The sequence below is a fragment of the Columba livia genome, chromosome 5 (genome assembly GCF_036013475.1).
Source record: "Columba livia isolate bColLiv1 breed racing homer chromosome 5, bColLiv1.pat.W.v2, whole genome shotgun sequence".
Classification (NCBI taxonomy): Eukaryota; Metazoa; Chordata; class Aves; order Columbiformes; family Columbidae; genus Columba; species Columba livia.
In genome coordinates this window covers 29680720-29696966 of record NC_088606.1, presented here as the reverse complement: position 1 = coordinate 29696966, position 16247 = coordinate 29680720, and the positions used below count along the sequence as shown (strand labels likewise).

Genomic DNA, 16247 nt, shown 5'->3' with positions numbered 1-16247 from the left:
AATGATGCTGCTAGAACAGCAGCCCATTTAATTTATCTGAAAGCCTACATGCTTACTTCTTAAAGAACACAAAAACTAAGAAACACATGCAGAAGCCAGGCAGTGCTTTTTCCTGATAATTTCTTAAGTAACATCAAATTCATAAAGGAAATCAGCTTTTAAAAATTGTTACCATAATAGGGGCCAGGTAGATTTTCTCAAGTGTGTTTATAAACTCAACCAGTAACTTACCACACCTTTTTTGATCTTACTTGTCAAAACTGACTTGTGCTAATCCAGCAGTGAAGGCACTGTCAGAAACCACCTGCGCCAATCTGGCCAAACACTCTGCAGCAGCACATCTCAGGAGGGGATTATTGCTTTCCAAGGCACCCATTACCAGTGTCAGGGCAGACTTTCTAACTTCTTCTGGACCTAAATTTCCCCTGCAGTTAGCCAAGTGCTAAAAATAGACAGCAAGACAGTGTAGTAATCAGAATGTGTTTTCCTGTCAGTCATGCAAAAATTACAAGACCTACAGATGGAATCCGATTTTCTTCCCCTTTTGGCTGAGGAATTTCTCCATTTTTATTTATTATTTTGTAAGTTAGAAGTCTAACTCAGGTAAGTGTAAATCATGGCACGTTATAATATCAACATTCTGATCTTAACAAATACGGGATAGACTGCAGTAGAACACAATAAAACCATGCACTAGCATAAAATTCAGGAAGCGATATCAAGAAGAAAACCAGCAAAAACAGAATAATGACAGAAAGAAAATTCCAAGGCCAAACAACCAATGATAGGACAAGGGGTAATGGGTTCAAACTGGAACACAAGAGGTTGCACTTAAATTTGAGAAGAAACGCCTTCTCAGTGAGGGTGACAGACACTGGAACAGGCTGCCCAGGGAGGTTGTGGAGTCTCCTTCTCTGGAGACATTCAAAACCCGCCTGGACACCTTCCTGTGTAACCTCATCTAAGTGTTCCTGCTCTGACAGGGGGATTGGACTAGATGATCTTTTGAGGTCCCTTCCAATCCCTAACATTCTGTGATTCTGTGAAGAGCTACAGCTGGTATCTGGATTGCATATTAAATATGCCTCAAATACAAATACTGAACAATGAAAGATCTTGCCTATTCTGAAAACATTTTGCCTTAGTTTGAAGAAAGCCTAAGAAGGGAAAAATAAAACCTGCCCACAATCAAAGGAAAATACAAATAAAGTATCATGGAAAAGCAACAAATGGCAGATAGTTATGAGATTATCTTACCCAGTCATTACTTTTTTATTTATACAATAAGAAATATAAAAGAGACAGTAATAAAGACAGAAATGATACAAACAGAATTTTTCCATCTTTCTCTTATTTGAATGACACTAGTGTGGATGACAATGTACTAGAGTGTACTAACCCTTTATAAAAAAAGGGGAAAAATTAGACTGTGACTCTTCAGCACTTAAGGAAAGAGTGACATCATAAAAAAAAAAAAAGTATTATCACAGAAAATAGGACTGATCTTCACCTTGACTGTTAATCAAAAGAAGAACTTCTGTGTAGACACATTTGAACCAACAGATGCCATGTTTTAATGACAGAGAAACAAAGGAGAGAATCAAAGGAGAGAGAGACGAGATTTACCTTTAAGGAAGAAGAAAAGGCTGACACAACATTTAGCTGTACTATTTGTTGTCGTGAACCTTTTGTTTGCTTTATGGAATTCAACAACTGTTCTAACACCTGGAGCCTAAAATAAAAACAGTAAAGAAACCACAGAATTAAGGAAACAAATCAAGCTTTTAATTTTTTTTTTTAAACACATAACAAAGCCTATATATTATAGAAACAGAGGTGGAACAATTCTATTACCCTAACTGTTGAGTATTTTCCTTCAACTGACATCCCTGTCTACTACAAAAAAAAAGTTGTATTCCATATTAGAATAAGTAATTACTTTACGAACACGAACCTTTTGCCTTTGTTTTCTTATAACATATGTATTCACAGATAATCACTTATATCTAAGGAACATTAGACAGATGTTATTAAAAGGAACCGTGTAAGGAACGATGCATTTTGACTCCCACTTGAGAAAGCAGGAGGGAAAAGAAAAAGAAAAGGAAAATGCAGTTTTCTGCCACAAGTACTTCAAGTCTTGAGAAAAAGCTGAAGAAAACCAACCAGCATTCTGATGACAGTAGGGACAAAAAGCTCCGAAAAATAGAAAGGGGGGAAAAAAAAAAAAGGCAGTCATGGAAGACAGAATGAGGAAGGAAATACAAGTCAGAAGAACGTGTCATAAAGCATGTGGCAATTTTATTGGCAGGTATGTTCATACACAAACAGCTGCCTGGGGATGACACTAAATCCCAAGCATTCTGAACAGTGAAGATCGGACTCACACGCTAAGCATTCATCCCTTGCAGGAAATTACAAAACTATCACCACCTATAATGATCATGATCCGAGTGCTAAGTACAGCTGGCTTTGAAAATATAAAGCTGTTTAATTTAAAAATAATTGATTTGCTCAATGCTGCGTTCAAAAAAATTACCAGCAGTACCCAATAAGCAACAGAGCGCAGAAATCTTGAGGGATGTCGTGGTTCAGCAATCGGTGTGCATATAAATGTGAAACAAAACTAAATGTTCTGTGTGCAGTAGGAAGATACACACGCATACACAAACCCAAGTCTGTGGTCCCTTTCAAGCATTCTTGTATCTCGACAGAACCATTATAACATACACTCTTCTTTCTCCCCGTCCACTTTTTATGAAGAATGAGGCAGCATAAGGGTTAACTTTTACTGCAGCTTCCTATCCATTTTGTCCCTCTTTGGTTCTACATCATCTAGTAATTATGTGTTGAACACTATAATAATTGTGTAATATCTCTTAAAATAACTTCTATTTTGATCTGGCTATTGAAACAAAATATTATTTTTCTTGATCAACAGAATTTATTATAATGACAGCAAACTCTTACTGGATGTGTATATTCACTCTGAGTAACTTTAAACAGAAAGTCTAACAATTTGTTAGTCTGAATTATATTATTCAGGTGGTTTACAGAATCCACTTATACAATTCATTATTTTTCCAGAATTGTTTTCGTATGTGTTTAATCTCGCACACGTGACCATCTTTTAGCATCTCCCAAATTCCCCAACAGTTAGAGTTACTACTTTACCTGTGAGATTCTGCTACATGGGAAAATATAACTCCAAAAAGATGAGTTGCTGCGCTGATAACAGACAATACAGGAGGTAGAGGTTTGGGTACTGAATCCCCTTTTGCAACTTTCTCATAAATTGCGTAAGGGTCATACTCCAGGCTGCCACCAGCTATGCTGTTACCTAATAGGAGCTGTAAGAAGGAAAAAAAGTGATGACCAAGCCATAATTAGCACTGAGCAAAATAACTAGAACTGTATGAAATTATAATACCATCATTATATTAGATCAAAAAGTACCTGCTCTTCAATAAATCGGTGGTCAGTGTCCTGCAGTAAGGGACCAAGTAAAAGGAGATCATTCTCATGACAAAGCGGTGGAAGCAAGAATGTAGAGGTATCGATTTGGCTATCTGGGACAGTCAAGTCAGCCACTAACTCTTTTAGAACAGCACAGAAGCTTCCTTTAAATTAGAAACATATTCAAAATTTTTGTTAATTATTTCCTACAAGCAACTTTGGGAGCAAGATATATATATTGCAATAGCAACATCGAACTAACATTTTTTCTTAGGTCTTCAAACAGTTAATTGGAGAATACTACAGGCGAAACAACAGACCCACCACCTAAGATAAGCAAACTAAGCACATACAGCAATCTAGAAGCTGAAAACCAGAAACCTTTACCTTTACAGAAGGCATAACGCCATACAACAGCTAATCCAGTAAATTAGTTACATTTACAATTGAAGTAGAGGAAGAAAAGCAGTTACAAGCACAGACATATGTCTACTACAAATTTCCTGAAAATTAATGCTGTGGAATGCATTACATAACCATGCAGGAATACTTGGACTTGGCAAGCAGATGTAATTTCAAACATACATCAGTTTGATAAATAACCAAAAGCTGCAGAATGTACTCCCCTATTTCAGGACTTTGCACTCAAAAAGCAAACCACGAGTAATATACTGTAGGCTACGTTATGATAATTTATGCTGGTAGTTAAAACTTTCACATATTCTTGTACATAATATTTCAGATAAGACTGTGCATTATCCATCAACAACAACATTAGGCATTCTAGGTTTGACTATTTTAGGTTATTAAAATAGTCCCTGCAGAGAGAGAACATTTCCAGTGCTGAACCACATGTGATGAAAAAGGTCTGGCTTATCTGGTAAGTTGTGTTGAAAAACACTGCAAAACTGATCTTAAAGAATATACACACTCTTTATGCAAACATTACATAAGAATTTACCTCCACAGCATCAAGATTGCAAAGTCAAGCCCTCATGAACTGGGAAATATCAGCACTAAAGGGAGCTTAACTTCACACATCTAGGTCTTTGCATTCAGTTTGGTTGTTGGATGATCACACAATTACCTGTTTGCACTGATTCTAACATCTCAACACACAGAAGTTCCAAAAAGTGGGACAACACAGTTATCAGCACCTCACGGGCCTAAGCAGAACAATTTGTATAGCTGGAGCTGGTAGCTGCAACCAGCTGGTTTACCCTTCCTGAGTCTTGAATCTCTTCTGAGAAAGCTGATCACCTTCCCCTACCATAAACTGCCCCGGCATCGGCCTCTTCCCTGCAGGCATCTGGTGCTTTGCCCTCCTCCCTGACTAATTAGCAAGGATGTCAGTCCCAAAACGCTTATCTCAAATCTAAATGTCAGATACACACGATCATGCACAGATAGTGTGTGAAAGGGAAAGAAATCGAGTCTTTTTAAAAACAACAATAATTAAAAAGAACAACCAGAAACTGCTTTTTCATTAGTTATTACCCATCACAATAAAAACAAAATTTGAAAAATCCAATTTATGTGAAAACAGCTTTTCAAATAAAATGTAATAGAGATACTTAGCAATTTTTAACCAAATTAACATTTATTTCAGTCCCAGACATTTGGCCATCCTCAACATGTCAAATAATATTATATCAATGTAAAGTAGCTCAAAAAATTGAGCCAGAATGTGGCTCCAGCATCCTAACTATTCATCACATCCTATTAAGAAAGAGAAGTGAATGCATATATCCAATTTTATGGTTTAGACAGTGGAACATAACAAGCACAAAAAGCTGAAGAATGAAAATATCCCTAATGAGCTGTCTGACAAAACACGTTAATTTCAGACCACAAAAAATGTCAACAAATCTAATAATCAAAATTAAAACTCCTGAAATTATTTGTATGAAATTACCAAATTGGACATTATAATAATTAATTTTTTTATATCAACTCACAGGAAATAAACGTTTTAGTCTCAAAAACACGAGCACAGCAGCATCCAAGACTAATGAAACGTGAAAATGATCGAGAATATAAATCACCATCATAGAAACAGAACCTGCTTTTCCCAGCTTAACAACTTCATACTTTGTGTCAGCTAAATTGCATTGTCTTAACTGTTCACGCAGGAGGGAAGACAGCACCTACAACATGCTAAACATTTTTCACTGATGTTCAAGTTAACCCAATACACTCTTCTCACATCTGTCATTTCTGAAATACTGCAAAAAAATCCTGTGCTACTCGTGCACATTCACAGTAAGCCTTCATAATTTTGCTGCTTGAGCAGATACTGATTTTTACCGATGACAGAAAGCAGCAAGAGGAACATCAGCGAGGCTGAACGAGAGCAGGAAAGGACCAAACAGAGTCTAAAAAAGTTATCAGAAATCTAAAGCTTTGAGTTGAGGAAGAGGCTTGGAGCCGTCAATAAAGAATCTGTTTTCAACTGTTTATTTTGCTGGGTATTTTGTTTTGTTCCTCTTCTGCTACAGAAAAAAAGCTTTGCACGTTATTTGCAAATACTAAAAGCTTGAGTTACTATTCCTACTGTATGTCTCCATCACCAGTTTTCTCAAAAAGAAACAACTTGCATGTTTCTAGCCTCTGCCTAACTACCCAGGTCGAAGAAAATGGAAGGAAATAAACCCCTGAACTGGTGAAAGCTTCTCATTCAGTATGTCACTCTGAGCCACGCAAAATGTGCCAGGCTGTGCAACACAAGAGTGCACCTACTATTCTTCCTAATCGTAATAACTAAAATTATACAGAGAAAAAAACACTCTGGGTTCCATATTCATATGGTTTTCCCAAATAATTTATTTCAAAAAGTCGCAGTATTTGCAAAGACACAGTTTCTGCATGAAGCTGTCATAATGGAAATGGCATGGAAAGAAAATTATTTGTTTCAAGTTCTACGTTAAAACTTTTTTTTTTTTTTTTTTTTTTTTTTTTTACGTATTTCTAAATGATATATACTTACATGTTAAAATACATAACAGATCTTGACAATAAGCTCTGGCAATATATGCATTTCCATTCTTTCCCACATCTCATACTGATGTATTACAAACAGGTGAACAACTTTGAGACTACATCTGACAAATTACTGTTTTGATTCTAAGTCAATTTACAAGGCTTTCAGCAGGGTGACCACTTATATTTTTAACAAACCTTATAAGCTTTTTCTCTACTTCTTGGTTCTAGATTGCAGCATCCCCAGCTAGGATGCTCTCTCACCATAGTCAGACTTTATGCTGTGAAGTATTGTCTATTTTTCAATAAAGTTACACCATATCCAAAAATCCCAAACAAACTAAGAAATCACTGAAACCATCCACACTCAAATATCTGTATTCTACAGTACATTGCCCCTGTAATAGTATGGAAGAACCAAAGAAGTAACTTGCTGTAAGGGAGGTAGGTGTCATTTTCAGCCAAGTCCAAATCACAAATGAATAATACACACTACGCTTCAAGCATTATATATACAGACTTCTAACTTGACAAAGCCAAAGGTCAGCAATTTGTCCTTATAGAGATTCATTTAGCTGTTACCACTAGATGGAGCAGATTATTTGAGTGAGGATTCCCTCCATGACACAGAGGATGCAGCCAACTGAGTGCCTGGCTGGCCCATATTCTCTCTGTCCTGATGAAATACCCTGTACTTCTTTTCGCAACCACCAAACACTCTGGTTCCTTATTTCAATCCATACAGTACTCTATGGCAAACTAGTATATTCACATGACAATTGAAAGACAACAAAGGTATTTAGTGTTTTGGCTGAACTGCTAGACCTGTCTAACCATAGTGCATAGATACTGGATTAGAGGATTCTATTTTAAATACTGCCAGTTATGTTCCACTACAGGAAAGTGAGCCTATCCCCAGATTTTTTTGACATTTGTCTTTAAATACAAATTTTTCATCCACAATCTGCACAGGGTCAGATTAATAGATCTGTAATATATAAATCTACTTGAAGCAATTAAATTATTTTAATGGACTATATTCAATTGGTTTGGCTACAATTACACCTTTTGGACTTAGGTTTCAAGAAAAGTAAAACAGGCATCAAAATAAGTAAATTCTTTGAGTAGTTTAAAACTGTATGGTTGTCTGCCTTCAAGTTTCAACTAAAAATACAATAAAAGCCTGTATTTGTAATAGAAGAGGGGAAAAAAGACGATAATGAACACTAGTTTTTCAAAACCATAGTAACTTCAGTACAATTTCATCAAATCTAAACAGAGGGAATAAAATTTGTTTATTAGAAGAGGTGGAACTACTCCTTGCTAACTGAATATATGTTGAATAAAAAGTTAAAAATGAGCCCATGATATTTTAACAGATATCTCTTTGTAAGGAAATACATACCTTCATAGGTCTTTGGAGGCAATACTGCTAGTAATTCATAAAGTTTATGTCTGTAAACTGTTGATGATGTTTTTAAAGAATTTCCATATGATTTACATATTGAAGAAAGCCTTAAAATATGCAAAGCACATCAGAGATGTTAAAGACTAAGCATTATGTACCACTTTATTTGTATTCATTTGTACCACTTTAATGAGTATTATTAAAATCTATACATACAAGCACAGTTTTGATTTACATTACCAACAGCAGAAGCAAAACAATTTATTTCACATGTTCTGACAGAACCACTGTTCTCCATTCCCAGTCATTAGTTTTATTTGATACTAGATAAATAAATAAGGCTTTCTGTTGCCTTTGATTATATGTATACTTATTACAATTAACTTTTTTTGTGGATATATCTCTGTAAGTTTGAGTTTAGATCCCAAATACTACATACTCTTAAGGCAAAAGTTTAAAAATTATAAAGCCCTTTTCCAGCTTAGCTCTGAACCTAAATATAAAAAATGCCCATCTCGAAAACTTTTGTCCAAGCGTATTCTTGAACTTTGTTATTTTATTAAAAAAAATGACCACGCTTAAACATAAATGTGCATGTTTGATTTAAAAAGCAGAATAAAAGCACTAACTTAACAACAGCATGCAATAATTTCTTCCCTCGCTTTTTGAAACTATACTGGAAAACACAAGACACATTATGGCAGCTAAAGTCTTCAACTATACAGCTGAATTCTATACTCTAATTTTTGTACTTCAAAAAAACCCATTGTTTAGAAAGTGCACTAAAAACAAATACAAGAAGATTGCGCTGTAGCTTTTCAAAACCAGAATCTCATTTAACAGTTCGATACACACACTTACTGTGTCAATAAATCAACAGCACTTGGGAGTGGAGGAAGAAGTCTCTGAACAACTTCATCTGTAAGAAGACCAGCACAGTGGGAAACAAAGCTCTTGATAGCTAGAAAAGGAATTGGATAGTAAGTTACCTAGTATGAAACATGTAGAAAGGAAAAAAATAAAAACAACACACGAATACAGTAATAACATTGTTACCACGCTAATAATTTAAAGGTAGAAGAAAGCATGCAAAAAAAAAAAAGTAAAGTATTTTGATTAATAATTTAAGAAACTGACAAGAATCTCAAATGAAAAAAGTCATATTTACAGATTCACTGTTTTGGTGTCTTAGCTTGGATGTTCATACACTGACTTTTAATTGCATATATAAATGCAAGCATTTTTTGCTTTTTCTTACGGAATATAAATCAACTACATGATAATTCCATGATAATAACTAAAATTATTTAAAAAATGGGAGAAGGATGATAACCAGATGGCCTACTGCTTACTTTGCTAGTTCTCTATTTAAATTTACTTAATTACTGTACTTTAAGACACTACTTGTATGTACATGACTATTTTTCATTATTTACAGAAAATTAAACTTGAGTTCATAGTTCAAAAAGCATCTAGAGAATACACAGTATTGAAGACCAATTTCTAAAAGGAAAAGAAAATATTTAAAGTTTAACTATTAGGTTCCTTCTAAAATTAATTTACCATTGAATTCCACACTTTCCGATAGATTTTAACAGTGAGAGAGAGGGGCAATCACTATACTAGGGCTCACATTTCTGCAACACCAAGGATCCTTGAGTACTCTGGAACACATAACTGAAACTCTTGAAGTGTTTAAAGATCACTGGAGTTCTCTCTTGGAAACTCAAATTCACAATATTTCATTATGAAAAATTGCAACCTACCAGATAGCAGCCAAACACCGAATACTCTTCACTGGCTCAGAATTGCAACTTTCTTATCCTAATTTTTACGTGAGCCTTCCCACTCTCACAAATGTGTTTGACTGACTCACCAACTCTATTTTGCTTACAGTAAGACAGCTACTAGGAAAGAGAACTGCTGTTTACCAAATATAACAGACTGTAAAAACAACAGAGCATACCCTGGTTCAGGTCCTCATTAATTACTGTGATATATATCTGTTAAACAAAAGAAGAGAAGCAACCTTCCTGATGTCATTTACCACTTGGAAATCAACCGATTAGAAGAACAAGAGAAAAAAACTCTTGGATTTTTTGTTTGTCTGTTTTTTACAAAAATGAAACATAGGTCTATATATAGATATTTCGGTAAATATTTCTCTACAAGCATGTATGTTGGGGAATTAATACATTCTTTACCATTCAGTGAAAAAAATCACTGAGAAGCATTGTCATTCTTTCAGAAAGAAAAAAAACCCTCGCAGTCAAACTATAAATATGCAGAGTGAATATGCACAGTAAATCCCACTTACCACAGAGAGCACCAGCACGACCTTCCAGTGTTACTTGCCAGGTAAACGAATCTCCTCGTGTCTTCTCTGTTTCTAGGTCTTTAGGAGATAATGGAAAGATGCATTTCCACAGTAACAGCATTCGTGGCAGATGGTGTTGAACAACTGCAGGACCTGTAGGTGTTGATAGTTGTCATGTTAGTATACGAGTTAATAAAATTAAATTTTCTCTTTGGTTCTTTTATCTATGTTCACAAAATCATTACAGCCGTGAAGAAAACTTTCTGCTACTTTTCCAGTCATCTCTCAGATAATTTCTCAAATCTTTACTGTCTTGGTACTACATTTTCATACATAACTACATACTCACTGACACATTTACAATTATGTCACCAAGCCAACTACAATCTCTGTTTTACTAAGTACAGACCCTGTGGATCATCAGCACAAAAGAATGTAATAAGCAACAGTGACGTTCAGAAAAGCAAATATTTGTTATAGGTTAATGTACAAGGTGTGTTTTCCCTAATCTAAGAAACAACTGGGAGCTGCTTGGCACAAGTAATCACTGAAAACATGAAAGGTACCTTAAAAATACAAACAAAGCAGTTAAAATATGTTCTTCATAAGTAATTTAGTGATCACAATCAATAATGTGACCAGTAGTAAATATCAGAAAGTTCTGTAAGGTTTCAAATGCCTGACAAGATGGAAATACAAATCATTGGCTGATTTTGTTCTGGGATACATCTTAAAAATATCAGTGTAACTCTTCATGACCAAAGACATTTGGTTAGATTGACTCTGAAATTTATCTTCTACATTTAATTAACAGCGGTCTCACCCAGCCACTGTTTTTCAGACATTGCTTCCAATGAACTAATAGCAAATTTGAAAGAAGTGACATTTTTATTTTAGAAAGTTTTCTAAAGATTGCAATTTGCATTGTTTTTAACAACTATTTTGCAGTGCTAAATTAAATGAAACATCAAAAGAACTAAAAGAACCAAAGCCAGAGAAAGAACACAGAACAACTTAATTTAGTTTAAGAAAAATTGTAGAAAGCTACTACCTAATGTCATGAGGGCCGCTATCAACAGCCAGCCAGCCTGTGTTCGCTGCAGAGAAATGCGACTGTTCTGAGCGGCAGAACACAACAAATCCTCTGCTACTGCCATGATTACCTTCGAAGTTAAAGAGAAAAACAGAGCATCGGCATCTTAGTAACTGACAAATATTTTTCAATACTATTTGCGGTGATACTTAACCCTGTTTCAGTGTTCCTGAATAGAATGCCCTCATCTTCTCACACTACAGCAAGAAACTCGGACTCATGAAGTCAGAATGACCAACTTCAGTACCAGCCTGGGACACCTTCAACATTTCCAGTGGCAAAGTTACTTGGTGGCTTAGTCCTCTTCTTTTATCAGCAGTAAAATGAGAGCTAAAAATTCTCAAAGGAGTATGTGTGGTGAGGATCAAAGTGTTCCCGTATTTTGTTTGTGACACTATGTAGAAAAAGGACAGCAGGAGGCCTATGAATTAGAGCTCAGAAGAAGTGGTGAAAGGAGTAATGATCTTTTTATCCCTCTTTTAGAATAAGGTCTACCATTCTCTCTGACAGGTTTTAATCAACAAATGGTACAACTAAACAAACAAGTTAGAATACTATGGTACAGCTAGAATTAATCCTATCTTAGCTTTTCCACAATAGTTGCATGTGCCTACTATGAGGCAACAATCTGCGCTTGTTACTAGAGCCCAAGCTACCCAGAATTTCCATGGAGGAACAGAAAACGTCCATGGACAATTACCACGGTATGGCTACAGCTCCAAAAATATTCTGCAGATGGTTTGCTTCAATTGTGTGTCATATACACACAAAAAAGTATTTCTTAAATCTTGCATTATGTCTGGTTGCCAAAACAAATTGCTTGTAAATTAGTATTACAAATAAGAAGTGTCATTATAAATAATATCATTAAAGCCTCAGTATAGTAAATTTCCTTCTATTTTTTTTTTTCCCACACTATAATTTACTTGGACAGTACGAACAGCATTCCTCTATAATTTATTTGAAAAACTGTCCAAAAAAAGTTAGCTTCATGGAAGTTTGAAATTTGTATACTTCTAAAACTTAATAAAATACTAACAGTCTGAAAATAATAGTTTCCCCAATTCCATAATGCTACCAGGTGCTTGCAAATGAAGACATTTGACAGATTCCTTATAGATTTAAAGTATTTCACTCTAAAATTAAAATGGCACTCTTGCTAAATTATACTATTAAAAATTACTAACAGCTTAGTATAAACCACCTGATAAAGAAGAATCCTAGAAAGGATTTTATGTAATGATTTCTGACAATTTTTCTATGTACTAAGAAAAATGTCTTATTTTTGAAGGATTTATTTGAAGTGAAGTATTAGCATTAGTGCAGCATGTTAAATGTATACAAACCCACTCGTTACTTTGTTCTCTTGAACAGGTTCCCCCTGCAACTCTAACCACTCTCTCAAAGGAAAAAGCATTAATATAAAACAGCTTCTGTCCAGGCCACTACTGTCTACATTTTATATTTCCTTTTCAAAAGTGCTCCATTTAACACTGGTCTCTTTCAGCTCCTCAGAAGAGGAGTGAGTCTGGAATCTGGCAGTAGTCCTGGGAGAGAATGGAAAACAGCTTTTGTCAGCTCCTCCGTTCACCCCCCTGCCAGCTCAGTGCAGAATCCAGTGTTTCTCCCACACTTTTCTGAGCCCTCTCATACCTCCTCCTGGCCCTATTTAATCCTATTCTGTTCTTCTAAAAGAAATCTTTAACAGAGAAATTTAATTCTTAATAAACAGAAACTTTAGCTCTGTTTAGGTGTAGAGATTTGAATGGCACTTCTTATCTATACAAATGGGCAAACGATACTCATTTTGTTCTCTCCCAATGGGCTTTCACTAATCGCAAGGGAAAGTTTTTAAAAGCTAAGAAAAACAGGCCTTTTTTAACATTTATAAATTGTTTCATCAGCAATTAGGACTTTGAACGTTGAGAACTGCAGCTAGCAATGTCTGTTAAGGAGTGGTGTGGAACTGTCAGTACCCAGCAATGCTGAAAGGGTGGGCTGGAATCACTGCAAGGGACATTTCGCCTAATGTACTGAAGCACTCCTTTCATCTTACAGTGGTGTAATAACAAGAAAAAAGCCCACAATCCCTGTGGTGTCAAACTGTGTCACTTCTCCAGTGTCCACTGGCTCTCAAACAGATATTTTCAGAATTGAGAATGGAGGTTTCTTCACTGTGCAGAGAATTAGCATGTACTGCTGAGACCTGTGTTGCACCATGGTTTTCCAGCTGTGAGTAACTCCACGGATAAAGTTCACATTGAGATGGAAACAGGTTCTTCTCCTGGCCTATGTTTCTACATCTGTACATCCCTTAAACTTGTAAGCACAGTATATCCTGTCTGCACTAGTGGAGAGATTGGTACCAGCATCTTAGGGTATGTTAATGCAAGAAATCGGTTTCTGTCAAATTCTGTAAAACAAAATAAAAGCGTGTATCTGTTGGACTTGATTAAAAATTTTGTTGGGCTTGACCGAAGATTTTCAAGACAATACATAATTACTGTTATTGGCGTAAGCACTGACTGAACTGTACACTGGAGAGTCACTGGTGGGCCTGGGGAATATTAATATGGTTTAATTTGTTGCTGAATGAGTTTCCTAACAGGAAAGTTATTTCTAACATCACAGCATGCAATAAATCTGTATGTATACTTCTAATTATTTTTTAATACAAGAAAGATATTTTCCTTTGGCAAAGCTTGATGCATTTCAGCCTTTTCTCACCATTAACACTGCTGAAAAATCAGATTTCTAATTTAAGCCAATGTCAAACTGGGACAGAATTGCAGAAACTTTGATCTCGCTGTAAAGAATTTAGTTTGAACTTCTAAAAAAATTAACTCTACTCATGAAATGTTTTGTCCAGGTAAACCGTCTCTTAAACTGTTCAATTTAAGTCCTTATAGCTCCACAGAATTGACCTCTGTCCCCAAACAACACACTTCCTCCCTAACAAACTTTACCGTTAGAAAAAGGTAGCAGTATGAGTGGCAAATCAAGTCATAAGTGACATTTCCTGAGAAATTCACAACCCTGACACATGTGAGAAAAATACTTGCTTGTTTGAGCTACAGTATACTTCAAAATCCCTTTCTTGAGGAAAGAAAATATCTCATCAGTATACTGGGTTATGTAATCATGTAATAAAGGATACATGCGAATATTGCCATAGTGCTAAATTAAATGAATTGCCTGTAAGTAAAGTATTCAGAGCATACCTTCCCTTTTCCATGTGGAATTCCTAAAGGACTGTGTTTTACCGCACCCAGCAAAGCAGCAACAGCAAAGCTGTAGCCAGTTACTGATTCTGGGGAGGATTTCAATGCACTAAGACGTTCAAGGCAACGATCCAACAGCAGGGACACGTAGGAGGGCAATGCTACTGCAATACAGCGTAAACACCAAGCTGCTGTTAGCCTAACTGAAATGCTGGGATGAAGAATGACAGAAATTACTGCTTCCAGAACTCCTGAAAAATAAAATGAATAAACACACCTAAGAAATAGGCAAGTAGATTGTCAAACAAGCAAAAATGCATACAGAGGGCTGGTGAACATCCCACTATCCAGGTTCTGCACTTCTCTTTAAAAGGTACTACTGACTTTTATTGTGAATTATTTCTTATCACTTTTAAATATATCAATACTTTTCAAAAAAGCTACCCTGAATGAAATGTAATAATATGGAGAAAACCTAACATACTATGCAGTTATTCACCAGCATGCATAGAAAATATCTGTAAGTGTTCTCAAGGAAGCAGAAATCCATCCAGTGGAAACAGATGTCCACTTGAACTCATCCAGAAAAAAAGAATCCTCACCGCAGTTAAACAAAAACAATGAAAGTAGATTAATATACCCAGCTCAATCAAACTGATTTACTATAAACATTACAAAGTGTTGACTTTAAATACAACCCTTAATGGAGTTAAATTTTATATGGATTTTTTTTACTTTATTTATTTTAAATTTTTCATACTAGTACAGGCCAGAGAAGGCACTGAACTCTTTTAATTCTTTCTTTGGGCAATGCCTGAAGATTTCCTACAGCATGGAAAGCAGTCAACTTCCTCTCCTTCTTTTTTTTTCTTTTTTTTCTTTTCAGTACAGTGGAAGACAACAAAAAAGGACAGAAGAACTAAGATTGTCCAGGTGAGGAGACTGAACACCAGAAGAAAGGTTGCTATAGTCAATGCCAGACAAAGGATCCCAACAGAATGAAAGAACTGACAGTCTAGCCATAAGAAATCAGAGAAGATCACAATGAACAAGGAAATATATTTTGTACTCTGATTCACAACATAATTCAGGGCTTGTACCTGCACTGGAATCTTGCAGTAATGGTGCTGCTGTGGTTCCTAAGCCATGGATGAGACTTCCGAGCTCTTGAAGTGCACACACCAGCACATGCTGACTTGCTGTTACATCTGTCGCACTAGTTCTTGTTTCCAAGTTACTGTCACTCATTGCAGCATCTGGTAACACAATATAGGAAGATCCCCATCAAATCATTACCAAAATGAAGCAAACAGATCAAATTCTGCATGGTAAGTTGTTTATACTACCAGATGAGATTTTACCATTTTATTATTGGCCAAATGGGTTTCATAAAAGTTTACCTTCACTGAGACAAGTACATTTCTATTACTCGGACAGCATAGTAACATCTGTGGGGGCAGGAGGGCAGATAAATGGAAACTACCAAATTGCTTATCTTTAAGTGATGGGAAACAGTGGCTAGTAAGAACAATGCTATTCTCAGCCCCACCAAAAGTGACTTGAAGAGGTCATGCTTTGATATAACTTGCCAGATTTTACTACGTAGTAGGAAAAAAAGAAAGGGAAAGGAAGACTGAAAAGGGAAGAGTGAAATAGCATGAGAGCAAGAGAGCGAGATGGTGGGGTCAGGGTATAAAGAGGGAGGGAGAAACCTGGAGTTCTTTGAAAGTTCATCTTCTGAGACAGTATTGTGTCAGTTTGGACATTTAACAT

At 35.8% G+C, this 16247-nt stretch overlaps 1 protein-coding gene across 11 annotated transcripts in view; it reads right to left on the bottom strand.

Annotated features, from left to right (window-relative positions):
• Window positions 1–16247, bottom strand: part of HEATR5A (HEAT repeat containing 5A) — a 65915-nt gene that overhangs the window by 26029 nt on the left and 23639 nt on the right. For all 11 annotated transcript variants that reach the window (XM_065064097.1, XM_065064098.1, XM_065064091.1 and 8 more), the window contains 10 exons: window positions 15575–15730; window positions 14475–14725; window positions 11212–11323; window positions 10161–10313; window positions 8705–8804; window positions 7841–7950; window positions 3457–3620; window positions 3175–3350; window positions 1627–1732; window positions 252–442 (listed from right to left, as the gene is read on the bottom strand). In XM_065064097.1, coding sequence (XP_064920169.1) covers window positions 252–442; window positions 1627–1732; window positions 3175–3350; window positions 3457–3620; window positions 7841–7950; window positions 8705–8804; window positions 10161–10313; window positions 11212–11323; window positions 14475–14725; window positions 15575–15730 — 1519 coding nt within the window. The remainder of the gene's footprint in view (window positions 1–251; window positions 443–1626; window positions 1733–3174; window positions 3351–3456; window positions 3621–7840; window positions 7951–8704; window positions 8805–10160; window positions 10314–11211; window positions 11324–14474; window positions 14726–15574; window positions 15731–16247) is intronic.